Source organism: Belonocnema kinseyi, chromosome 7 (genome assembly GCF_010883055.1).
Source record: "Belonocnema kinseyi isolate 2016_QV_RU_SX_M_011 chromosome 7, B_treatae_v1, whole genome shotgun sequence".
NCBI classification, from domain to species: domain Eukaryota; kingdom Metazoa; phylum Arthropoda; class Insecta; order Hymenoptera; family Cynipidae; genus Belonocnema; species Belonocnema kinseyi.
Genome location: NC_046663.1, coordinates 11040814 through 11068806, shown reverse-complemented (window position 1 = coordinate 11068806; position 27993 = coordinate 11040814). Strand labels below are relative to the sequence as shown.

At 25.6% G+C, this 27993-nt stretch overlaps 1 protein-coding gene across 2 annotated transcripts; it reads right to left on the bottom strand.

Moving 5' to 3' along the window:
• Positions 1-792: 792 nt before the first annotated feature.
• On the bottom strand, positions 793-24800 carry LOC117177018 (ubiquitin carboxyl-terminal hydrolase 35). 2 transcript variants are annotated; one of them, XM_033367471.1, is made up of 3 exons: positions 23040-24800; positions 13124-13353; positions 793-1853 (listed from the first exon to the last, which is right to left on the bottom strand). In XM_033367471.1, exons 1-3 carry the CDS (start codon positions 24548-24550, stop codon positions 919-921), a joined length of 2676 nt encoding a protein of 891 aa, XP_033223362.1. In that variant the 5' UTR covers positions 24551-24800; the 3' UTR covers positions 793-918. The 2 variants fall into 2 exon arrangements, with proteins under 2 accessions (XP_033223362.1, XP_033223363.1); XM_033367472.1 differs by having other exon boundaries at positions 13172-13353.
• Between the last annotated feature and the right edge of the window lie 3193 nt (positions 24801-27993).

The window sequence follows — 27993 nt, the reverse complement described above, 5'->3', positions numbered from 1 at the left end:
CGGATTAGTCGGCACAAAACCATTAAACACCCGAAAACGTCCTTGGTTCGTTAATAGGACGTCCTATCTTAGCCCAGTGGTCAAGAAACCGGGAGAATCCCAAGAACGTCCTTGGGACGTTCCTAGGACGTCCAATTTCTGATCAGTCGACACAAAAGTATAAAAATTTTGAAAACGTCCTTGGTTCGTTAATAGGACGTCCTATCTTAGACCAGTAGGAAAGAAACAGGGAAAATTCCAAGAACGTCCTTGGGACGTTCCTAGGACGTCCAATTTCTGATCAGTCGACACAAAAGTATAAAAATTTTGAAAACGTCCTTGGTTCGTTAATAGGACGTCCTATCTTAGCCCAGTAGGAAAGAAACAGGGAAAATCCCAAGAACGTCCTTGGGACGTTCCTAGGACGTCTCATGTTAACCCATTTGGCACAAAATTATAAACATCCCAAGAAATTCCTTGGAACGTTCCTAGGACGTCCAATGTCAGTCCAGTATGCAAAAAACCACGAAAATCCCCAGAACGACCTTGAGACGTTCCTAGGACGTCCAATGTCGGCCCATAACCATAAAACTTCCGAAAACGTCTTTGGCTCGTTTCTAGGACGTCCAATGTCAGCCCAATCGGTAAAAACTATAAAAATACCAATAACGTCCTTGGGGCAATCCTAGGACGTCCAATGTCAGCACATAGGACCTTCTCGGGACATATTTCCTACTTACATATAAATCTTTCAAGATCATCGCTAGGATACTCAAAAGACGTTTTAGGGTCGTGCCAAAGACTTCTCGAGGACATCCTTAATTTTTGTATTTTTTTTTTTTTTTTTTTTGCCAAATCATAGAGAATTCCCAGTTCTCCGGTGAGGTAGACACCCTGCTCAATGTCCATTAATGTTAATATTTAAAAAAATTGTATCCTCTACCATAAATAGTTATTCGACTGTATATTAATCCGCCCTCGGCAAGTGCTCGAGGGTGGATTGTCGTCGTCGGAATTGTCGTGTCGACTCAAATGATAACCAGTTCTTTTCCGGTCGTCCCTGTACCCGGCAGCACTGTACAGCGTCTTCGTGTCCGCCTCCACAATGTCCTGAATGTGCTTGCTCAGACTGCTCAACTCCTGTCTGTCCTCCTCCTCCTCGAAGAGTCGGCCCGCGGAAGTGCACCTCTCGTAGAAGAGAATGTAGGGCGTGTCAGGCGGCTCGAGGCGCTTGAACTCCTGGAAGGTCGTGCAGGAGGACACGTAACTGTCGTTGAATCGATACCACTGCTGCTTCGAGTCACAGGCGTAGGTGATGTAATGTCCGTAGTCCATACTGTAGCCCGAATGAACGACGGCCGCGTAGAGCCGATACGTTTCCGGCGAGGAGTCCGAGAGCGCGAGCTGAATTGTCTCGTCGTAGCGGACCTTGTGTCGCAACTTGGCTCGGAGCCGGCTCTCCGAGTCGTAGCGGAAGTGCTTCAGTGTCAGGATGAGGTGATTCGGCGCCTGGAGGATTTTTATGATTCTCTGGGCGTCGCAGAGCTTCATGCACTTGTCGCAGCGGTACTTGTTGTCGCCAGTCAGTTTCTCGGGCGTCAGGTAGTAGTTGATCAGGTCCTGGACTCGCACCTCCTGATTCTCCTGTATCTCTTCCGGGAAGCACAATTGCAAATCGCGAAATTTGTCGGTGTTGTCGGAGCTGTTGTCGCACTGGGCACACTGGTAGGTGATTTTCGATTCTCCGCCGAAAACTCGATGTACGAGGATCGAGGGTGGACTTGGCACGTCTTCACCTCCCACGGACTGGATCCCACTGTCGGTGGAGTCGGAATGACTGTCGCTCAGGTGCTGAGTTTGAGCCATTTCTTCACCTGCAGTAATTCATTTTCTTATTATCCTTGCGGTTTTTAAACTTTCCTTTTAGGTTTAAAAATAAGGTTGCAATTAGGAGATCAGTAGTTTATACGCAATCATTCATAATTTGGTCAGACGATTTTAAGGAGATAGGGAGACAATTTAATGATATTAAGGCCATGTGACAAGTGGATCACGTGACCAGACTCCTACCTTACCGGCACCTTTCTTATTTCCCAACTTATTTTCACAAAAAGCGCCACATCAAGTTGAAAATTTGGGATAATAAATAAGAAGCACTAAGAAATGTGGTGTTAAACTTTGATAATTATAAAAAAGCGAAAAAATTATTTACAACAATAAACTTTTTTGATAATTATACAAATTTAGGACCAGACCCACCATTCTCAGTGCTTCTTTTTTAGTATCCCAAATTTTCAACTCGATGTGGCGTTTCGTGTGAATATAAGTTGGGAAATAAAAAAAGCTTCGGTAAGGTAGGAATCTGGTCACATGACCCACTCATCACATGGCCTTAAGTAAGAAAAATGTTTACTATTGGGAACGGTGGTCTACCATTTCGCCACCTGGTGCCGAACACTGGAACTAGAAAAAGTAGGTACAATTTTAAATATGTATTTCTATTTCTGCATAAAAGAATTTTTACGACTGTTTTATGAAATTTAAAACAATGAGTGAAAGCCACAAACAAATATTCATCAAAAACAAATAGTTTGAGATAATATTTCCATCTTATACAGTAAAAAAACACATTTTTGTTAAATAATTTTAAAAAAACAATTATATCACTATTTCATGGCATTTTAAATGCGTTAATAACCCAAATAAACTTTAATTAATGTAGGTATCGACAAATTTTATTCATATTATGCAAAGAATACGAATAATATATGATTGAAATTTAAATACGAATTCAAACCTAACTTTTAGATCAAATTTTTAAATAGTACATATTTCATCTATAAATTAATAAAAATTTAATTTAAGTTCATTTTTGCTTTAAAAAATGTCGATTTAAGTTCATAATGTTTTGAAAATCACAATCAATAGAACAAAAATGGTTTTTTTAGAAAAATATTTCTGTCAAAAAAATGTGTTTCTTCACTGTAAAATACGTAAATAACATCTAAAACTATTTGTTTCCAAAAAAGACTTATTTTTATTATTCAATAGATACTTTGAACCCCACGAAAAAATGGTTAAAACACTTTTATGCACAAATTAAAATTCATCTTTAAAATAGTACCTATTCTTTCCAGTTTGTATTTTTGTCACCAGGTTGCGCATCACAGTTTAACCATTCCTGATAAAAAATTGCAAATCCACATATATCACAACTTAGAAGTGATTTATATATTTTTCACGAAATATTTGAATTTTCAAACAAGCATATTTATCTTCTACCAGAAAAATCGAATTTTTCACAAAATTCTATAATTTTTACGATATAATTGAGTTTTCAACCAAGAAAATTAATTTTTTTTTAAATTCATAAAATTCTTAACCAAATATTTGAATTTTCTACCAGAAAGCTGAATTTTCATCAAAAACGTCAATTTTTAAAATATAGTTGAATTTTCTACTTAAAATACGAATTAAAAAAAATTGCATAAATTTTCACTTAAATACTTTCAATAATGTTTGTGAACGAATTTTTAGCTAAATAATTGAATTTTCTAACAACAAGACCAATTTTTAACCAAAGAATTGAATTTTCAATCAAGAAAATTAATTTTCTGTCATAAAAAAATAATGTTTAACAAAATTTATACATTTTTTAACCAAATATTTTAATTTTCGGCCAGAAAGGACAAATTTTCAAGAAAAAACATGAATATTTAAAATAATGTTAAATTTTCTACCAAAAATAGAAACTTTCAAAAAATTACATAAAGTTTCATTTGAATATTTTCAATAATGTATGTGATGTTAGTCCAAGAAAATTAATTTTTCACCATAAAAGACGAGTTTTCAACAAATTGTATCAATTTTCATCTAACAGGGCGAATTTTAAACCAAGTTTGTAGTTGCATTTTCAACTAAAAATATTAATTTTCTAAAAGAAAAGATATATTTATATGGTAAATTGGCATATTTGAATTTTCAACCAAGCATTTTAAAATTTTAGACCAGAAAAACAACGAATTCTTAGCTAAATAGTTGCATTTTTAACCAAGAATATTAATTTTTACTAGCAAAAAAATGAATTTTTAAACAAATATTAACAATTTCAAAGAAGAATATTAATCTTCTACCAGAAAAATCCAATTTTTCACAAAATTCTAAAATCTTTACCAAATAATGGGAGTTTTGAACCAAAAATATTAATTTTCTTCCAAAAATACAAATTTTTACCAAATAATTGAATTTGCAACCCCAAATATTAATTTTCTGAAAGAAAAGATAAATTTTCAACAAAATACATCAATTTTTAACTAAATAGTTGAATATTCAACCAAGAACATTAATTTTCTACCGAAAGACATATTTTTAAACAAATTCATACAATTTAAACAAATATTTGAATTTCAACTCTATCATTTTTACTAAATAATGAAATTTTCAACCAAAAAGATTAATTTTCTACAAAAAATAATTGTTTTTAACTAAATAATTGAATCTTCAATCCAGAAAATTAATTTTCTGCCATAAAAATTAATTTTTAACAAAATTCATAATTTTTTTGATCAAATATTTAAATTTCCACCAAAAAAATTATTTTTTAACAAAAAATATCAATTTTCAACATTTCAGTTAAATTTTTTATCAAAAATACGATTGATGAAAAAATTCCATACTTTTTTATTTGAATATTTTCAATAATGGATGACATATTTTAAATTAAAATTCACACATTTTTAACCACATATTTCAATTTTCAACCAAGAATCTTAATTTTTATTAGAAAAAAAAAAGAATTTTCAAGAAAATTAATAATTTGTTGGCCAAATATTTCGATTTTCAACCAAAAAAATTAATTTTCTACTCAAAAGAATTGTTTTATAATTTTATATAATTTTCTGTCATAAAGATGAATTTCCAAAAAAATACATCAATTTTTAACAATTTAGTTGAATTTTCTATTAAAAATACGAATTTAAAAAAAATTACATAAATTTTGATTTGAATATTTTCAATAATAGATGTGATGTTAGTCCTAGAAATTTTTCACCAAAAAAGACGGGTTTTCAACAAATTATATAAATTTTCATCTAATAGGCTGAATTTTTAACAAAATTTGTAGTTGCATTTTCAACCAAGAATATGAATTTTCTGCCAGAAAGGACGAATTTTCAACAAAAGACGTCACTTTTTAACCAAATAATTGAATATTGAACCAAGAACATTAATTTTCTACCAGAAAAGACATATTTTTTTACCAAATTCATACATTTTTAATTTCACTAAATTATATAAACTTTCATCTAAGAAGAATATCAATTTTTTACTAGAAAAACGAATTTATAACAAAATTCATAAGTTTTTAAGCAAATATTTCAATTTTCTGCCAGAAAGGACGAATTTTCAACAAAAAACACGAATATTTAAAATAATGCTAAATTTTATACCAAAAATAGGAATTTTCCAAAAATTACATTAATTTTCATTTGAATATTTTCAATAATGGATGTGATATTAGTCCAAGAAAATTAATTTTCTGTCAAAAATCACGAGTTTTCACTAAATTATATAAATATTCATTTAACAAGTCGAACTTTTTACAAAATTCGTAAACTTTTTACCAAATAATTGAATTTTTCATCAAGAAAATTAATTTTCTGACATAAAAATTATTTTTTAGCAAAATTCATACATTTTTTAAACAAATATTTGAATTTTCTACCATAAAGATGAATTTCCAATAAAATAAATCAATATTTTAAAATTTAGTTGAATTTTCTATCAAAAATACGAATTTTCCAAAAAATTACATCGATTTTCATTTGAATATTTTCAATAATGGAAGTGATGTTAGCCCAAGAAAATTATTTTCTACCATAAACCAAAAGTTTTCAATAAATTATATCAATTTTCATCTGACAGGGTGAATTTTTAACCAAATAATTGATTATTCAATCAAGAACATTAATTTTGTACCAGAAAAAAACATTTTTTTTACCAAATTCATACATTTAAAAAAAAATAATGGAATTTTCAACCAAAAATATTAATTTTTTATCACAAAGAAACTTTGTTAAACAAATAATTGAATTTTCAAACAACAAAATTAATTTTCTGCCATAAGAAATTAATTTTTAACAAAATTCATACATTTTTTAAAAAAATATTTGAATATTCTGCCATCAATATTAATTTCCAATAAAGTAAATCAATTTTTAACAATTTAGTTGAATTTTTTTCGAAAATCCGAATTAAAAAAAAAATTACATCAATTTTCATTTAAATATTTTCAATAATGGAAGTGATGTTAGCCCAAGAAAATTATTTTCTACCATAAACGACAAGTTTTCAACAAATTATATCAATTTTCATCTGACAGGGCGAATTTTTAACAAAATTTGTAGTTGCATTTTCAACCAAGAATATTAATTTTCTACCAAAAAAGACATATTTTTTACCAAATTCATACATTTTTAATGACATATTTGAATTTCCAACCAAGAATTTTAAAATGTTCTACCAGAAAAAGAACGAATTTTTAGCTAAATTTTTGAATTTTTAACCAAGAATATTAATTTTTACTAGCAAAAAAATGAGTTTTTAACCAAATTAATCAATTTTTAACCAAACATTACCATTTTCAAACAAGCATATTAATCTTCTACCAGAAAAATCTAATTTTTCACTAAATTCTAAAATCTTTACGAAATAATGGAGTTTTGAACAAAAAATATTTTTCTACCAAAAAGACAAATTTTTAACCAAATAGTTGAATTTTCAATCAAGAAAATTATTTCTCTGACATTAAAAATAAATCAAATATTTGTATTTTCCACCAGAAAAACGAATTTTCAACAAAAAACATCAGTTTTTAACAATTTAGTTGAATTTTCTATCAAACATACGAATTTTAAACAAATTACATAAACTTTGATTTGAATATTTTCAATAATAGATGTGATGTTAGTTCAAGAAATTTCTCGCCATAAAAGACGGGTTTTCAACAAATTATATAAATTTTCATCTAACAGGGCGAATTTTTAACAAAATTCATAAATTTTTTTACTAAATAGTTGAATATTCAACAAACAGAATTACTTTTCTACCAGTAGACATATTTTAAAACAAATTCATACACTTTTAACTAAATATTTAAATTTTCAAACAAGCATTTGAAAATTTTTACCTGAAAAAGAACGACTTTTTGGCTAAATAGTTAAATTTTCAACAAAGAGTATTAATTTTTATCAGAAAAAAAACGAATTTTTAACCAAATTAATCAATTTTTAACCAAAAATTTACAAACAATCATATTAATCTTCTAACAAAAAAATCGAATTTTTCACAAAATTCTAACATTTTTAACAAATAATGGAATTTGGAACCAAAAATATTAATTTCCTACCCAAAAGACAAATTTTGAACCAAATAATTGAATTTTCAATCAAGTACATTAATTTGCTGCCATAAATAATTAATATTTAACTAAATTCATACATTTTTAACCAAATGTTGGAATTTTCTGCCAGAAAGGACAAATTTTCAGCAAAAGACGTCATTTTTTATTCAAATAATTGAATATTCAACCAAGAACATTAATTTTGTACCTGAAAAGACATATTTTTCACCAAATTTATACATTTTTAACCGCATATTGGAATTGTCAACCAAACATTTTAAAATTTCTACCTGAAAAACAACAAATTTTTAATCAAATAGTTGAATTTTGAACCAAGAATAATAATAAGTTAAATATTTAACCAAGACGATTAATTTTTTAGAGGCAAATTACGAAAAAAAAGTATAAAGTTTCAACTACAAAAGTTGGATTCTGACCCAAAAATGGAATAATTAAATTTGTAATTAAGACCAATAATTCATAAACAAAATATAGGAATTGTTAAAGAAAATTGTCTACCAAAATAATCAAATATTCAATTAAAAAATGAGGATTTTTAACTTTTAAACATTTTCAGTTTAAAAAAAAATTTTCAACTGAAATGATAAATTTTTAGCCTAAAAATAAATTTTCAACTTGAAAGATGAAGTTTCAACTACAGAGATTACTATTTTACAAAAATAAAAACATTTTCAACAAAACCCACTTATTTTCAACCAAAAAGAAGAATTTTCTATAAAGAAATCTCGTCTTATGATAGAAAATTAATATTCTTGATTCAAAATTCAACTATTTCGTAAAAATGTTAGAATTGTGTTAAAAATTCTTTCTTTCTGGTGGAAAATTAATATGCTTGGATAAAATTTTTAATTTTTTGTTAAAAATTTCTGAAATTTGTTAAAAATTAATTTTTATGGTAGAAAATTAATTTTCTTGGTTAAAAATTCAATTATTGGGTTAAAAATTTCTCTTGTCGGTAGAAAATTAATATTTTTGGTTCAAAATTCTAATATTTGGTAAAATTGTTGGAATTTTGTTAAAAATTAATTTTTCCTGATAGAAAAATAATATTATTGATCTAAAATTGAAATATTTGCTTAAAAACTTATGAATTTTGTTATAACTTCATTTTTCTCTGGTAAAAAATTAATATTCTTGATTGAAAATTCAACTGTTTAGCTAAAAATTCGTTCTTTTTCTGGTAGAAAATTTTAAAATGCTTGGTTGAAAATTTAAATATGTAGTTAAAAATGTATTAATTTGGTAAAAATTCATTTTCTATAAAAAAGTCTTTTCTAGTAGAAAATTAAATGTTCTTGGTTAAATAGTCAACTATTTGGTTAAAATTTTGTCTTTTTGATAGAAATTTAATATTCTCGGTTCGAAATTAAACTATTTGGTAATATTGTTAGAATTCTGTTGAAAATTCCTTTTTTTCTGATAGAAAATTAGTATGCTTGGATAAAAATGCAAATATTTCGTTGAAAATTTATGAAATTTGTTAAGAATTCGTTTTTTCTGGCAAAAAATATGCTTGGTCTAAAATGGAAACATTTTGTTAAAAATTTATGCATTTTGTTATACATTCGTTTTCCTGATAAAAATTAATATTCTTAGTAGAAGATTCAACTACATATTCGGTTAAAAATTGATGTAATTTGTTGGAAATTTGTCTTTTCTGGAATAAAACTGATCTTCTTGGTTGAAAATTCAATTTCATTTGGTAATTTCGTTTAGAAGTTTTTCAAAATTCATTTTTCTGACAGAAAATTAATATGCTTGGTCTAAAATTGAAATATTTGCTTAAAAACTTATGAATTTTGTTATAAATTCGGTTTTCTGGTAAAAAATTAATATTCTTCTTAGATGAAAGTTTATATAATTTAGTGAAGTTAAAAATGTATGAATTTGGTAAAAAAATATGTCTTTTCTGGTAGAAAATTAAAGTCCTTGGTTGAAAATGCAACTACAAATCTTGTTAAAAATTCGACCTATTAAATGAAAATTTATATAATTTGTTGAAAACTCGTATTTTATGGTGAAAATTTTATTTTCTTGGACTAACATCGGCATCCATTATTGAAAATATTTAAATAAAAATGTATGCAATTTTTTGATAATTTGTGTTTTTAATAGAAAATTCAACTATATTTTAAAAATTGATGTTTTCTGTAGAAAGTTCGTCTTTCTGGTAGAAAATTCAAATTTTTCATTGAAAAATTTATGAATTTGGTTAAAAATTAATTTTTATGGCAAATAATTAATTTTCTTGATTAAAAATTCAATTCTTGGGTTAAAAATTTCTCTTGTTGGTAGAAAATAATTATTTTTTGTTCAACATTCAAATATTTGGTAAAATTGTTAGAATTTTGTTAGAAATTAATTTTTTCTGATAAAAAATTAATATTATTCCAAAATTGAAATGTTTGTTTAAAAACTGATGAATTTTGTTAAAAATTCATTTTTTTCTGGTGAAAATTAATATTCTTGGTTGAAAATTGAACTATTTAGCCAAAAATTCGCACTTTTTCTACTAGAAATTTTAAAATGCTTGGTTTAAAATTGAAATATTTAGTTAAAAATGTATAAATTGGTTTAAAAATATGTCTTCCGGTAGAAAACAATTTTCTTTGTTAAATATTCAACTATTTGGTAAAAAATTTTAAATTTTGTTAAAAATTCGCCTTTTTAGATGAATATTTATATAATTTGTTGAAAATTAGTCTTTTATAGTAGAATATAGTTTTCTTGGATTAACATTACATCCATTATTGAAAATATTTTAATGAAAATTGATGTAATTATTTTTTTAAATCGTATTTTTGATAGGAAATTTAACTAAACTGTTGAAAATTGATGTTTATTTGTTAAAAAATCGTCTTTTTGGTGGAAATTTAAATATTTGATTGTAAAAAAATATGAATTTTGTTGAAAATTAGTTTTTATGACAGAAAATTAACTTTCTTAATTGAAAATTCAATTATTTAGTTAAAAAAAAAGTTCTTTTTGGTAGAAAATTAATATTTTTGGTACAAAATTCCATTATTTGGTATAAATTTTGTTAAAAATTTGTTTTTTTTTTCTGGTAAAAATTAATTTTCTTGGTTGAAAATTTAACTATTTAGCCAAAAATTCGTCCTTTTTCTAATAGAAAATTTTTAAATGCTTGGTGGTTGAAATTTCAACTATTTGGTAAAAATTTATGAATTTTGTTAAAAATTTACCCGGTTGGATGAATATTTAAATGATTTATTGAAAACTCGTATTGTATCATAAAAAATTAATTTTCTTTGACTAAAATCGCATCCATTATTGAAAATATTTAAATAAAAATGTATGGGATTTTTTTATAAATCTTATTTTTGATAGAAAATTTAACTAAACTGTTGAAAATTGATATTTTTTTGTTAAAAAATCATCTTTTTGGTGGAAATTTAAATATTTGATTAAAAAAAATATGAATTTTGTTAAAAATTAATTTTTATGGCAGATAATTAATTTTCTTGATTGAAAATTCAATTATTTTGTTTAAAAAAGTTCTTTTTGGTAGAAAATTAATATTTTTGGTTAAAAATTCCATTATTTGGTAAAAATGTTAAAATTTTGTGAAAAATTAGATTTTTCTGTGAGAAGATTAATGTGCTTCTTTAAAAATTCAAATATTGAATCCAAAATTTATCAATTTTCTTAAAAATTTGTTTTTTTTCTGGTAAAAATTAATATTCTTGGTTGAAAATTTAACTATTTAGCCCAAAACTCGTCCTTTTTCTGATAGAAAATTTTTTAATGCTTTCTGGTTGAAATTTCAACTATTTAGTAAAAAATTTATGAATTTCGTTAAAAATTCACCCTATTGGATGAATATTTATATAATTTGTTGAAAACTCCTCTTCTATCATGAAAAATTAATTATCTTGGACTAACACCACATCTATTATTGAAAACATTCAAATGAAAATTTATTTAATCTTTTTTTAATTTGTATTTTTAATAGAAAATTCAAATAAATTGTTGAAAATTGATTTTATTTGTTGGAAATTCATCTTCATGGCCAAAAAATCAAATATTTCTTTAAAAAATGTATGAATTTTTTTTTTAAATTAATTTTTATTGCAGAAAATTAATTTTCTGAATTGAAAATTCAATTATTTAGTTAAAAACAATAATTTTTGGTAGAAAATTAATCTTTTTGATTGAAAATTCCATTAGACACAAATTCGTCTTTTTTCTAGTAGAAATTTTAAAATACTTGGTTGAAAATTCAAATATTTGTTTAAATTGTATGAATTTGTTTAAAAATATGTCTTTCGGTAGAAAATTAATGTTCTTGGTTGAATATTCAACTATTTAGTTAAAAATTTATGTATTTTGTTGAAAACTTGTCTTTTTGGATAGAAAATTGATATTTGGGGTTTGAAAATTCAACTATTTACGAATTTTGTTAAAAATTCGTCTTATTAGATGAATATTTATATAATTGGTTGAAAACTCGTCTTTCAAGGTAGAAAATAGTTTTCTTGAACTAACATCACATCCAATATTGAAAATATTCAAATGAAACTTTATGCAGTTTGTTTAAAATTCATATCTTTGATAGAAAATTCAACTAAATTGGTAAAAATTGATGTATTTTGTTGAAAATTCATCTTTATGACAGCAAATTCAAATACTTGTTTAGAAAATGTATAAATTTTGTTAAAAATTAATTTTTTTTGACAGGAAATGAATTTTCTTGATTGAAAATTCAATTATTTGGTTAACAAAATTTCTTTTTGGTAGAAAGTTAATGCTTTTGGTTTAAAATTACATTATTTGGTAAAGATGTTAGAATTTCGTGAAAAATTCTATTTTTCTGTTAGAAGTTTAATATGATTGTTTCTAAATTGAAATATTCGGTTAAAAATTGATACATTTGGTTAAAAAATCATTTTTTTTCTAGTAAAAATTAATATTCTTGGTTAAAAATGCAACTATTTAACTAAAAATTGGTTCTTTTTCTGGTAGAAAATTTTAAAATGCTTGGTTGAAAATTCCAATATGTGGTTAAAAATTTATGAATTTGATCAAAAATATGTCTTTTCTCGTGGAAAATTAATGTTCTTGATTGAATATTCGATTATTTGGATAAACAATGACGTCTTTTGTTGAAAATTCGTCTTCTTAGTCTAAAATTTAAATATTTGGTTAAAAATAAAACTTTCTTGTTGAAAGCTCATCTTCCTGGCTTGAAACTTTAACATATTGCATAACATTATTTGTCTTCATTGACTGAAAAATTTTTCTCGGTTCAAAATTCGTATTTTTTACTTGAAAATGCAACAACTTATATTTTAACCGATTAGCGAAAGAGTTCAAAAATATTTTTCTAGCGAAAAAGTAAATAAATAAATAAAAAGTAAATTAATAGTGAGATTTGTGAGAAAATAAATCTAAAAAAAGTGTCCAATAGTGTGATAAGTGGGAGGGCTGGAAAATTTTTCTCGGTTCAAAATTCGTATTTTTTACTTGAAAATACAACAACTATTATTTTAACCGATTAGCGAAAGAGTTCAAAAATATTTTTCTAGCAAAAAAGTAAATAAATAAATAAAAAGTAAATAAATAGTGAGATTTGTGAGAAAATAAATCTAAAAAAAGTGTCCAATAGTGTGATAAGTGGGAGGGCTGGAAAATTTTTCAAATTTTTGACAATTCTATGACCTTGCCCGGTCATAGGAAGCAAAGGTTCTCTTTGAAACATTTTACCCTGGGTAAAATCAGCCAACGACTGTGTTTTTCTTTTTAGAGCAGCACCTTCGGTTAAATCTTCTTCCGTGGTCCAGCGTTTAATAACTGATTCGTCACTCGCAGCGACATCCTCATCCGCCACGTCCATCGGTTCATCGGAAATAGGTTTTAGGTCGACCATCGTTTCAGTACTCCCACTAATTGAAATTGCTGATTTCTCTTGTTCATACAGGACATCGAGTAGATGACTGAAAATTTTTAATTAATCAATACTGTGATAAATATTTTCAGCCCTCGCAGTCCCTATGGGAAAAAATATAGGGACAAAAGAGTACTTTTCCCGCTCAAAGGTTACCAAATTCATGATAAATTCTCAAGATTCTGGAACAATTCAATTTACATTCAAAAGAATTCAAATTACTTGGGGAAAATGTTGAAAAAAAATATAAAAAATCCCATTGATTTCCGTAAAACTGGATTGAATTTAAAGGAATTTAAGATGAAAGAAGACAATTAAATTAAATTCATAGTCAATTAAAAAAAATCATATGGATTTAAAACTATTTGAAAAAACTTAATTGAATTCAGTAATTTTGAAATAAGCTTAGAAAAATTTAAGGGAATTCTAAAAATATGATGAAATGCCTAAGAATTTAATATGAGGTTAATAGACTTCAAGATCAAAACAATAAAAAGTTTTAAAAATTCAAAAAAATTCACTGAATTAAATAGAATCGAGTAAATTTAGAAGGATTCAAGAAAATTAAAAAAAAAGATCATTCCAAAGAATTCACGGTGGATTCCAAGAAAAATTCCAAATTTTTAAAACCCTGCTAAGTTCTAACATAAGAAGTGACGAATGATTACAAAACAAATCAAGATAAATTCAAAAGAATTCGGGAAAATGTTGAAAAAATCAAAAACATCCCTTTGATTTCCGTAAAACTGGATTAAATTTAGAGGAATTTAAGATTAAAGAGAAGAATTGAATTAAATTAATAAAAATTCAAAGCAATTCTAAGAATATGATAAAATGTCTAAGAATTTAATATGAGGTTAATAGACTTCAGAATCAATTAAATAAAATTTTTTTTAATATTCACTGAATTAAGTAGAATTTAGTGAATTTAGAAGGATTCAAGAAAATTTTTTAAAAATTTAATAGAATTCCAAAGAATTTAAAAGAATTCAGGGTGAATTTCAAGAAAAATTTCAAATCTTTAAGCCCCTGCTAATTTCTAACACAAGAAGTGACTAATGATTACAAAACAATTTAAGATAAATTCAAAGGAATTCAAATGCGTTGGGCCAATTTTAAGAATCAAAAAAATTTGAAAAACATGGATAAATTAGTTGAGATGGGTAGAATTAAGTGAATTTAGAAGAATTTAAAAGGATTTAGGAGAAATTAATGAGAATTGAGTGAATTTAGAAAGATTAGAGAAAATTTTTTTTTTAATTCAAGAGAATTCCAAAGAATTCAGGCTGCATTTCAAGAAAAAATTTGACACCCTTAAAACCCTAATAATTTCCAACACAAGTAGTGACTAAAGATTACAAAACCATTCAAGATAAATTCAAATAAATTCAAATGCATTGGACCAATAATTTTAAGAATCGAAAAAATGTTTGAAACATGGAAAAATTAATTGCATTTGGTAGAATTGAGTAAATTTAGAAGAAGTTAAACACTAAAACATTAAAATCCCTTAAAATTATTAAAACCGAAATCTTTTCAAATACGTTAAAATATTGCAATCTTTGAAAAACTTCAAACAACTGTAATAAATAAAAAAATTCTGGTAACCTTTTAAAATTTCCTAAAATATTTCGAATCCCTTAATATATTTGAAAGACCTTGAAACTTTTTAAAGCACTTGAAAACACCTGAGAATCTTTTGTAATATCCTCAAGTATTTTAAATCCTTATAAATCCCATTAAATTACTGAAATGCATAAAAAAATGCTTTGCAATCTTTTAAAAAAATCCAAATTACTTTAAATTCTTTAATCATTTTATCAATTGATCCGCAGGAGCAATTAAATTAAATCTTTTAAAAATGAAAAAAAAAATCACTGAGTTAAGTAGAAAAGAGTATATTTATACAAATTAATGTGAATTAAAAAACTTCCAGTGAATTAATCAAATTCAAGAAAATTACAAAGAATTTTAAATTCTTTAAAGTGCACTAAAATATTATGAAATTCCTTGAAATTCTATGATGATATTTTCTGAAATCATGGAAAATGTATTTAAAAAATACATTGAGTTTTAAATTCCCTTGAAATCATTGAAATCCTCAAAAATCTTATAAAATAACGTAAGGTATTTTTAAATATTTTAAAACCTCATACGTCCTGCAAAATCGTTCTGTATCTTCAGAAATTCTTTATCCTATAATATTTCAAAAGCTTTGAAATCACTGCAAATTATTGAAATTAATTTTTGAAAATCCTTGGAATCTTTTAAAATTCCCTAAAATAATTCAAATTAAAAGCTCCTGAAAGTGCCTTAGAAGTTTTAATATTTTCTAATATTAAAAACATAAAGTATTTAAAAATTCATAACAACACATTTTTTAATAATAAACGTTATACCAGTTTTTAAAATGAAATCCCTTGAAATTAAATTTAATCAACTCATTTAAATAATTTAAATATTTGGAAATCGTAAAAAGTCATTTAAATAAGTAGAAATCATTTGAAATTCCTTGGATATACATTAAATTTATTCATTAAATTTCTCTTTAGAACCCGTTTTAATTAAATGGATTTTTATTTTATAATATTAAATACATAAACTTTTGGAAAATCTGTACTATAATGTTCCATTTTTAAATATTAAAATACTAAAAAATTCCATTAATATTGCTGATCACACATTGTTAAAATGTAAATAGTAATATCTTTTTAAATAATGAAGTCTTTAGTTTCAAAATCAAATTTCAATGAAAAAAATAATTATTAAGAAAATATTTTAATTTCCAACAAAATAAATGAATTTTTTACAAAAATTATAAATTTCTACGCAGAAAAATATTTTAAGTATAAATTAAAAATAGAGAATTCAAACAAATGAAAGCAAATTTTAAACAAATTAATTTAATTTTCATATAAAAAGGATACAATTTTATCTAGAAATAAAATAATTACATTTTTTGCTAAAAAACTAATTTCTAACAAAAAATGGTAAAATTAAATTTCCAATTAATTAATTTAAAAAAAGAATTGTAAACCAAATAGTTCCAATTTTCAACAAAAAAATTGAATTTTCAAACCAAAAAAAAATAGATTCTCCAAACTAAAAATATAATATTCATATTTGAACCAAAAAATATTTGAATTTTTAATAAAAAAACAGTGGAATTCTTAAATAAAAAATATCAAACATTAAACAAAAATAAAATAATTCAATTTTTATTTAAACGCTTAATTTTCAGCAAACAAAAAAACAATTTTTAAGCAAAAATTAATATTTAATAAAGTAGTTAAACTTTTATCCGGGTAATTTAAATTTTGTCTGAAAAGGCTAAATTTTCATCCAGAAATGGAATAACTAGATTGTCAATAAACAGAATTAATTTTTAACAATATAGTTCACTTTTCAACCCAATAGATTAATTTCCAACTAAAATTATAAATATTCAACCCAAAAAATAAAGTGTGAACAAAGTAGTTCAACAAAATAGTTAAATTTTCAACAAAAGGAATCAATTTTCAACTAAAAAAAGTAGATTCTCTAGAAAAAAAATGTAGTATTGATATTTGAACCAAAAAAATATTTTTAATTTAAATCAAAAACAGTTAAATTCTCAAATAGAAAAGATCAAATTTTAACCAAAAATAAAATAATTATTTAAAACAAAGTAATTTTTAATAAAGTAGTTCAACTTTTAATCAAGTAATGAATTTTTCAGTTAAATTAATTAAATAAAAAACTTTCTTTTTAATAGTTCTCATTACCAATCCAAGAAATGAATTTTCAACAAAAATGATGAATAATCAACCAAAAAATTAAGTTTTAACCAACTAATTTAATAAAACAAATTAAATTTTCAAACAAAGAAATAAAAAAAAAGAATTTATCCAAGTAGTTTAATTTTCAACCACAAAAGATAGATTATCTCGGCGAAGAATTTAATATTGATATTTAAAACAAAAAAGATTTTAATTTTAAATTAAAAAAACAGTTTATTTAAAAAATAAAAAGATCATATTTCAACCAAAAATAAAATAATTACATTGTTAGCTTAATGATTAAGTTTAAAAAAAAGTTATTACAAAAATTATTATGTAACAAATTAGTTTAATTTTTAATCAAGTAATTGAATTTTCGACTGAAAAAGATCAATTTTCTACCAACAATGTAATAATGAAATTTGTTGTAAAGAAATTTAATTTTCAATAAAACAGTCCAATTTTCTAACAAGGGAAATCATTTTTCACCAAAAAATTATAGATTCTCTTGATGAAAAATGTAATACTGATATTTCACCCACAAAATATTTTTATTTTAAAGAAAGAAAATTGAATTCTTAAATGATAATAATCAAATTTCAAACATAAATAAAATAAGTAAAATTTTAATTAAAAAATTTATTTTCAACAACAAAAGATTTCAATAAAAAAATTAATGTTTAATAAAGAAGTGTAACTTTTAAAATAGTGATTGAATTTTCGACTAAAGAATATGAATTTTCAAACAAAAATATAATACAGAAATTTTCAGTGATCAAAATTAATTTTCAACAAAATAATTCAATTTTAAACCAAATACATTAATTTTGAATTAAAATTATGAATATTGAACCCATAAAAATGAAGTTTTAACAAAATAGTTCAACAAATAATTAAATTTTCAAACAATGAAATGAATTTTCAACTCAAATTATGGAATATTCAACTGGAATAGTGTTTTCAGTTTAAAAAAATATTTTCAACCAAAAAAGAGACAAATTTTCAATCAAATAGCTCATTTTGCAACAAAAGAAATGAATCTTTAATTAAAATGAGGAACTTTCAATAAAAAAATTTATTTTCAAAAACAGAGTTAATTTTTTAAACAAGTAAATTTATTTTTAACCTGAAAGATGAATTTTTAACTAAAGCGATGAATATTTGACTGTAATACTTGAATTTTCACCCAAAAAGAATAATTTATAAACAATTAGATTAATTTTAAAAGAACAAAGAATTTTCTAAAAAAAAAGCCGATTTTCTACCAAAAATAATTTTTTTTAAACAAAATAAATGAATTTTCAATTAAAAAAGATAAGTTTACATCCAAATTGTTACATTTTTAACTAGAAAAGGACCATTTTTCTCCCAAAATGGAACTGTTAAGGTTAAGGTTGGAAAAATTAACTGTCAGCCAATGACATTAATTTTCTAAAAAGAAAGATGAATTTTCCACAAATGAAATTGATTTAAAAGAAAATAGTTTAATTTTTAAATAAAAAACATCAATTTTCAACAAACAGTTGAATTTTCATTTTTAAAAAATATATTTAAATTTCATCAAACAACAGAATAGTTGAATTTTCCGTTTAAAAACTAATGCTTAACCCAAAAAAATCGGGTTTTTAGAAAGAAGTTAAATTTTCGTTAAAAAATATTTCTTCTTATTCAAAGAAAAAACAAGTTTTCAATCCAATAGCTCCTTTTTCTACCAAAGAAATAACTTTTAATTAAAATGATGAACTTTAAATTATAAAATTAATTTTCAACAATATTTAACTGGAATACTTGAATTTTTAACCCAAAAAAAAAAACTTTTTAAACAAAAAGATTAACTTTCGAAGGTAAGAATCATTTTCTACAAGAAAAAAAATGGATTTTTTACGACAAAAAATTAATTTTTTAACAAAATACGTGAATTTTCAACAAAATAAATGAATTTTCAAGATAAAAAGACAACTTTACATCCAAAAAACATGGGTTTTAAACCAAATAGTTGAACTCTCGCATAATAAATATAAAATTGCTATTAAAAATTAGAAAGTTGAATTTTTCGTTAAAAATCTAATTCTTAACCAAAAAAAATTGGATTTTGAACAAAGTCGTCACATTTTTAAAAAGAAAAGCGTTTTCAATTAAATTTACGAATCATAATTGGAAAACATAACAATTTACCTAATTATTAAAAAAAAGTCTGATATCAAAGTTGACGAATTTTTTTTTTTTTTACTAAAAATTTGTAAAATTTCTAGTCAAAAAATAAATCCACTGCCACTTCCCGGTCCATCTTGATAACTAAAAACTTTTCATTAGCAAGATTTCTTCTAAACCAGATTTTTTTATTTCATAATATACTGAAAGATTCAAATTACTTTTCGTATTTCAATAGAACGTTTTAAGAGAAAGAAGAAGAAATCGATTCAAGGTTCTTGTAAAAAATGCAAGAGACACAACGGCAATGAAAATAATCAAAGTGGCCGTTTTAATCGACGAAATAATTTCCCGGTGTTTTCCGGACTTGCAAACATTTTTCACAGTCAATTAAGTTTTAAAAATGAAGCTCTAAAGCTAAAAAATTTCCCATTTGAGGTAATAAAAACTGAGCTGCAAATGAAAGCACTTAAAGTGGAACTGTTAAATTTTCAATAACTTTAAAATGTTCAAAATTATATAATTATAAGCTAGAAACATTAAATATTGAAAAATTGCAAAAATTTTAACTGAACACTTCTTAAATTAGAAATTCAATTATTTTCTTTTTAAATATAATAGTTTAAACATCCTTGGAAAGGTTCAAAATTTTATTTCAAAATCTTGAGAAATCTAGAAGTTATTTTAAATTGGTTTTAAATTTTTAATTATTTTCGAATTTTTTTCAGAACTTCTAAATATCTGTCAAAATTAATTTAACTTTTTCTACAATTTTTAAAAAATCCTGAAAATTTTAGGAAATTTCTTTAGAATTTGGATGTATAAATAACAATTGAACATTTATTATTTGTAGGCGAAATTTGAGTAATTTTAAGATAAATGTAGAAGTGTTGAAATGATTCAAACTTAATGTAAAACTTAAAATGATATAGTCTAATATAAAACAAAATGTAGATTTTCGCAGATTTTAAACAAAAAAATTAGATTCTTTTCAAGAATTGTAAAAAGCTTCAAAAGAATAAAAACATTTTCTTAAGATTCATAGGAAAATGAAAAATAATTGTTCATTTTGAACAAATATTTTAAGAGAATATTTAAACATTTTTTAAAAGATTTAAACAAAATTTTCGAAAAAGATTCTAGAAGATATTAAGAAAACTTTCTAGAATTTGCATGATGATTTTTGATCTTTTTTAAACTCCTAAATATCTCTTAAAATTACTAAAAAAAATTCCTACGAATGTTCATTTATTAATTATACATCAAAATTTTTTAATTTTACTTACAAAATAAGCATTTTTCGAACTTTTAAATATTTGGTTTCAATTTACTTGTCTTAAATAAAAATTCAAATATTGCTAAATATTTAATAACTAATTTTCTTTTTAATTAGAAATTATAAATTGAATGGGTTAAAAATGGAATATTTTAGACTTAAACAATATTTAAAATTTAATAAAATTTTTTGATTAAGAATATATTAATTTTAAGTTATTTTGAAGTTGAAAATAGTTTATAAACTTTGAGCCACACATTCACATTTATTTAATGACTAAGAATTTCAAATTGAAACCGTTTAAATTTTAAAATTAAAATCTGAAAATTCTTAAATTTTAAACTGATTCTATTTTTAAATAGTGTAAACATCCTTGGAAAATTTTTATTTCAAAATCTTGAGAAATCTAGAAGTTGTGTTAAATTTAAAATTATTTTGGAAATTTTTCCAGAACTTCTAAATATCTGTCAAAATTGATTCAACTTTTTCTACAATTTTTAAAAAATCCTGAAAATTTTAGAAAATTTCTTTATAATTTGGATGTATAAGTAACAATTGAACATTTATTATTTGTAGGCGAAATTTGAGTAATTTTAAGAGATGTAGAATTTTTAAAAACATTCAAACTTAATGTAAAACTTGAAATGATAGCCTAATATAAAACAAAATGCAGATTTTCGCAGATTTTAAAAAAATTATATTCTTTTCAAGAATTGTGAAAGGCTTCAAAATAATAAAAAAAATTTCCTAAGATTCCCAGGAAAATTAAAAATAACTTTTCTACAAATGTTCATTTGTAAATTATACATCAGAATTTTAAAATTAATCATTTTATGAAATTTTAACGATTCTAGGTTTTTTACGCGAAACAATTCAGTTAAGGATTCTTTACTTTTAAATATTTGGTTTCAATTTACTTGTCTTAAATAAAAATTCAAATATTGCTAAATATTTAATAACTAATTTTCTTTTTTAATTAGAATTTACAAATTGAATGGGTTAAAAAGGGAATATTTTAGACTGAAACAATATTTAAAATTTAATCAAATTCTTTAATTAGGAATATATTATTATGAAGTTATTTTTAAGTTGAAAATAGTTTATAAACTTTCATCCACACATTCACATTTGTTTAATGACTAAGACTTTTAAATTGAAATCGTTTAAATTTTAAAATTAAAATCTGAAAATTCTTAAATTTTAAACTGATTCTCTTTTTAAATAGTGTAAACATCCTTGTAAAATTTTTATTTCAAAATCTTGAGAAATCTAGAAGTTGTGTTAAATTTAAAATTATTTTGGAAATTTTTCCAGAACTTCTAAATATCTGTCAAAATTGATTGAACTTTTTCTACAATTTTTGAAAAATCCTGAAAATTTTAGAAAATTTCTTTGCAATTTGGATGTATGAATAACAATTGAATATTTATTATTTGTAGGCGAAATTTGAGTTATTTTAAGAGATATGTAGAAGTTTTAAAAAGATTCAAACTTAATGTAAAACTTGAAATGATAGCCTAATATAAAACAATATACAGATTTTCGCAGATTTTAAACAAAAAAATTAGATTCTTTTCAAGAATTGTGAAAGGCTTCAAAATAATAAAAAAAAATTCCTAAGACTCCCAGAAAAATTAAAAATAACTTTTCATTTTGAAAAATGATTTTAACAGAATATTCAAAAAGTTTTTCAAAGATTTAAACAAAATTTTCAAAAAAGATTCAAAAAGATTTTAAGAAAATTGGTATGATAATTTTTTATCTTTTTAAAACTCCTAAATATATCTTAAAGTTACTCAAATTTTGTCTACAAATGTTCATTTGTAAATTATACATCAAAATTTTGAAATTAATCATTTTATGAAATTTTAACGATTCTAGGTTTTTTACGCGAAACAATTCAGATAAGGATTCTTTAATTTTAAATATTTGGTTTCAATTTACTTGTCTTAAATAAAAATTCAAATATTGCTAAATATTTAATAACTAATTTTCTTTTTTAATTAGAATTTACAAATTGAATGGGTTAAAAATTGAATATTTTAGACTGAAACAATATTTAAAATTTAATAAAATTCTTTAATTAAGACTATATTATTTTTAAGTTATTTTGAAGTTGAAAATAGTTTATAAACTTTGAGCCACACATTCACATTTATTTAATGACCAAGAATTTCAAATTGAAACCGTTTAAGTTTTAACGTTAAAGTCTGAAAATTCGTAAATTTTGAACTGGTTTAAAATCGTTTTTTAATTATTTTCTTTTTAAATAGTTCAAACATCCTTGAAAAAGTTCAAAATTTTATTTTGAACCACCCTAATTACTTAAAGTGCAGATAAATTAAAAAATGTTATTTATTTATTAAATAAAAATGTTTTTATCCAAAATTTTCAACATCAAAGGCTTTTATTTTGCATTTGTTCGAGTCTTTAAGAAAGCATTTAAAAATTCTTTGGAAAATTTTTAATGTAAAAAAATGTTGAATGACGCATTGTAAGCTAAATAATAGCATAATTGAAAAACATAACTACGAAACTGAAAATAATTACCAAAGAAATTCCGAACTATCTTGCTGTTGTCCAGGCAAGAAATAAGCCGGTCTCGACACCTGGAGGATTTCGCTCGGCGACAAGGAACTCCTCTTCGAATACATCAAGAGAGCGAACAAATTCTGCAGTTTCCTGAGTAAAACTTGACTGGCAAGATCGCTGACCTTATAATTTAACACCTCATAACGAAACTGTCTCGTCATAGCCAAAGCCTGTAAAACACTGTTCATGTAACAAGTGTTTCCCAGATTAGCCAGACCCACTTTGCTGTCATCACTCCGTAAACAGTCAACACTCATAATATTAATTCTACTTCTCTCCGGCAAACAGCTGATCTGGAGCTTCTCCTTCTCGTCACTCCAGAAGGAATCCCTCAGGATTTCCTTGACAATATCCTCTCTCGGCTTCACCGGGAAGCTCCTCCGCAAACTCGTGTACAACTCATCATGTCCCGGAAACCGCATTATCAGAGCCTCGAGCACATCGACCATATTTTGAAGAGTCTCTCTTGCATACTCTGCATCCTGGGAGTGCAGTATTTCAAAAACATTCTTACCTAGAATCCTTTTTTCTTCAACTGTGGCTATGAATTTGTGAAAGAGACTCACGTTGTTTTGTCTCTGGAGCATGTAGAGATAGATTTTGCCGACTGTTTGACTCTGTTTTGGAAGAATGAATGCACAACAGACATTTTGCAAGTTGAGTGCCGTTTCTGCGATTTTCATCAGGATACTGAACTTTCTCTCGGATTCTAAACCCTGGATGAAAGTCATCAGCCACTTGGCGAGGAGTTCATTGTGTCTGCCTTTGAGTAACCACTCGGAAATCACTGTCAAAGCTTTCACGAGCTCCTGGTCTTTGTAGGGACTGTTGAGAAGCAAACGAACTCCGTCCGCGATGAGAGGTTTGTCGACTAAAAGAAGAACGATGCACGCGGCGTAACCGGGTGTGGGTTTGGTCGAAATGATACAGTAAAGTTGCTCTAAACAAACGGTGAGATTCTTCTGGTCTTTGAAGGGTTTGAGATAGTCTTGGATTTTCTCAACACTGGAATTATATTTCGAAATAGCTTCTGTTTCCCGAGGCATTTGAAAATTAGCGAGAGAGTTGACAATCGCCTTGCAGAGTTTCTTGTGACTCGTGTTCGTATTCAGGTAGATTTTGTTTTCAAAGACACGAAGAATCGACTCCAAAATTGAGATGTCATCGATCTTCGAGTTCCGAAGGAAAGCGGCCAGGTCGTCGCTGAAATTGGGGTCAGGGTTTTTCAGATACTTAGCGAACCACATCAGGAGTTGTGGTATTTCTCGGATGTTTTCAACCTGTCCGTGGAGAAGCTCCTTCTGAATGTCCCGAAGGACATCGACATAATTGGAGGACTGTGTCGACTGGACGTTTTGCTCGAGCTTTTCGAGCTTTATCCATCCTTCTTTCACTTCCAGATCACTGCCCGACACGATTGAACCCAAAACGAATTTAAACTCGTGCAAAATGTCCTGATCGGCCTCCATTGTCAGGCGAATGTACTTTATGGATTAGAATTAATAAATACTATTTTTAACCTCAATCATGTCGCACTCGTTTTTTTCACTGATTCATTACACTTACGGACAAAGATGACAAGGGACAACAAAGTGACAAAAAGCAAACTGAAAGAGAGAGTCTCACAAAGAAATTTCTATATTCTATATTATATATATGTACGTGAAAATGAAAATACGTTTTCCATTTTCCAGCGGAAATCATCCACAACCAGCAAAATTCTCTTCTACATGGAAATGTGTGCTATAGTCGGTAAAGTGGAAGTGCTTCCAATTTTTGGATCTTTTCATAATGCGCATGTGTTTCGTCAACAACTGGATTCGTTACTGTGAGCGCGCTTATTTAAAATGATTAAATGTGCAAGGAAATTGTTTGAAACAAATAATACTTACAAAATTATTTTAAATAATTCCTTGATCACAAAATAGAAGTATACAGTAAAACGTCAACTAATGATTTAAAAATTTAAGATAATTAACAAGATAACAATCCAATTTAAAATGCATGTGATATTTAGAAAATTGTCGATTTTACCAGTTTTAGGTTCCCCCTGCTTTTTTCTATAATAATAAATATTTTGTCTTAAAAATTTGGGAAATGATAGCGAACATGCTAATGGACGTCCCCACACACTTTTTTTGTTGGGATAATTAAAAAAAGTTTTAATTTAGCAAAATGTGATTAATTTGCACAGCGCTCAGGAAATAGTATCGATTTTTTCAGTGTTAGATTCCCCCGGCTTTTTTTCCTAAGATAAAAAATATTTTGTCATCAAAATCTGAGTAATCATAGTGAATATGCTAACGGACGTCCCCGCACACTTTTTTTGTGTTTTTTTTTCAAACAAATTTTGATTTTGCTAACAACGTGTGTATATTTCGAGGTTATGTGTGTTACAATTCACCCGAGCGTTACTTTCAAACTACACAATTTTTTGGCCGAAAAAACTTTGGGCTTACAAATAAACATAGTAATTAATTTCCCGGAACTAATCTTGTTTGCAGGCAATCAAAAAAGTTTATTTCATAAATAATTTACAAATTATCGGAAAGGCAGAGATGAAAAAGGACGTAACCTCAAAATAATGCATACAATTTTTATTTAGCACAATAATTTTTTTGTTATTATCCCTCAAAAAAGAGTCCGGGGACGGCCGTGATGATATTTTATAGCATCTCCAAATTCAGTTTTTAAACATTCTCATTTTTGTGAAAAAAAAGCCTGGGGAACTGTACCCGATTGACCACACGAAAAAGTATCACATGCCCTTAAGGTTGGTTGACTTCTCATTGTTCTTTCCTCCTTTTTATTTTTGTCCAAAGTGAGGAAGAATAATTTTCTTTTATTTTTTTTATTTTTTAAGGGAAAAGGAGGGGAAGAAAGGGTTTTTTCTCATATTCCAATGGGAACATTTTGTAGTGGTTGTCCAAATTTGGTCGTTATATTTTTGATTTTATTTTCAGGAAATCTTCTCATCTAATGATTTGATTTATATTCTTTAAGGGCATGTGATACTTTGCAAATTATCGATTTGGCCAGTGTTAGGTTTCCTCAGCTTTTTTCCTACTATAATAAAGATTATGTCCTAAAAATTTTATGACATGATATTAAACATGCTAATGGACATCCCTGGACTCTTTTTTTCGGGCTTAAGGCCATGTGACGAGTTTCCCAACTTATTTCCACACCAAGCGCCACATCAAGTTGCAAAATTTAGGATAATAATTAAAAAGCACTAAGAAAATTAGGTTTGGTCCTAAATTTTCATAATTATGAAGAAATAAAAAATAAAAATATTTACAACAAAAACCTTTTTTCATAATTATATAAATTTAGAACCAGACCCACCATTCTTAGTACTTCTTGTTTTTTATATCAAATTTTCAACTCGATATGGCGCTTCGTGTGAAAATTAGTAGGGAAACAAAAAGTGTGGCGGCAAGGTAGGAATCTGGTCACGTGACACGCTCGTCACATGGCCTTAAGGGTGTTGGTTAAATCCGACTTTAAATTATTTTTTTCATAGGCACGGCACTGACTCAATATATATTTTTCCCGAAGGATTTGCGAACGAAAGAAAGAAAACTTGTCGAATATCCGGGGTTTTGCGAGATCCTCGGATCAATAAAATGTTTAAAAATCAACAAATTTGTTGAGGAAATAATTATTTTCACGCAAATATGAATTTTGCAAAAGATAGAAATCAGCGGGTAGCAGACGACAGCATTTGAACGGTTAGAATCGTTTGCTACCCGCTGTTTTCTATCTTTCGCAAAACTCATATTTGTCTGTGAAAATAATCATTTGCTCGATAAATTTTTTGATTGCTCAACATTTTATTGATCCGAGGATCTCGCAAAACCCCGGATATTCAACAAGTTTTCTTTCTTTCGTTCGCAAATCCGTTGGAAAAAATATATATTGAGCCAGTTTCGTACCTATGAAAAAAATAATTCTAAGTCAGATTTAACCAACAACCTTAAAAAAAATTAATTTTGCTAAATTTTATTAATGTGTATAATACATAAGAAATTATTTAAGAAGCTTCTAACTTAATTAATAAATGAATAAAATCATTTTTATTTTTTTTTAAATATTTTAAGTAAAAAATTATATTGAAGATATTAAAATGATTGTATAATCTTTAAATTACATTTTTATTCATAAATTAAATTATGTTTATAATGAAATTATAATGTTTTTATTAACTATATACATTTTTAAATAAAATATATATATATAAATATTAAAATTATTATTATAAATTTATAAATATATAAATTAATAAATATTAAATTAATTTTATTTTAATTAAAAATATTTATATCGATTTTATCAGTGTTAAGGATACCTTTTCACAGAGGCCTATTTTTACTTAATCGTTGGATTAATTTGACACATCGAGTTCGTATCTAGGTTCTTAACCAATGAAATTTGCCATAAACCAACACAGCAGCTAGAAATAAATCTTATGAAAAATATTAATTCCACGATTAATTTGACAAATCGAGTTCGTATCTAGGTTATCAACCAATCAAATTTGCCATAAGCCAACAGAGAGCTGAACAACTATCCTAACCTCAAAATAGTGCAAATGCATCAAATTTTTATTTAGCACAATAAATTTTGTTTGTTATGTTCCCTGAAAAAAGAGTTCAGGATTATCCGTTATAATATTTTGTACCATCTCCGAAAACAGTTAAATTTTTTTTCATTTTTGTGGAAAAAAGGCCAAAGGAACTGAACCCGATACCTATATTACCGACCACAGTTTTTCAGTTCACTGAATGTTTTTTTGAACCTAACAACATTTTTTGTAAGTAAAATATCGAGCTGAAACTTCGGGAAATGTATTAGAGTGCAATAAAGTACGTTTAGGTACTGCATTTTGGTAGAAACTTCACTGAAAATT

Excerpts from the sequence above, each read along its gene's own strand:
- LOC117177018 (XM_033367471.1), bottom strand. The coding sequence starts at position 24,550 with ATGGAGGCCGATCAGGACATTTTGCACGAGTTTAAATTCGTTTTGGGT. Across the intron at positions 13,354-23,039 it reads GATAGTTCGGAATTTCTTTG|TCATCTACTCGATGTCCTGT; the intron begins GTAATTATTTTC and ends AAAAATTTTCAG. Across the intron at positions 1,854-13,123 it reads GTTGGCTGATTTTACCCAGG|GTGAAGAAATGGCTCAAACT; the intron begins GTAAAATGTTTC and ends GAATTACTGCAG.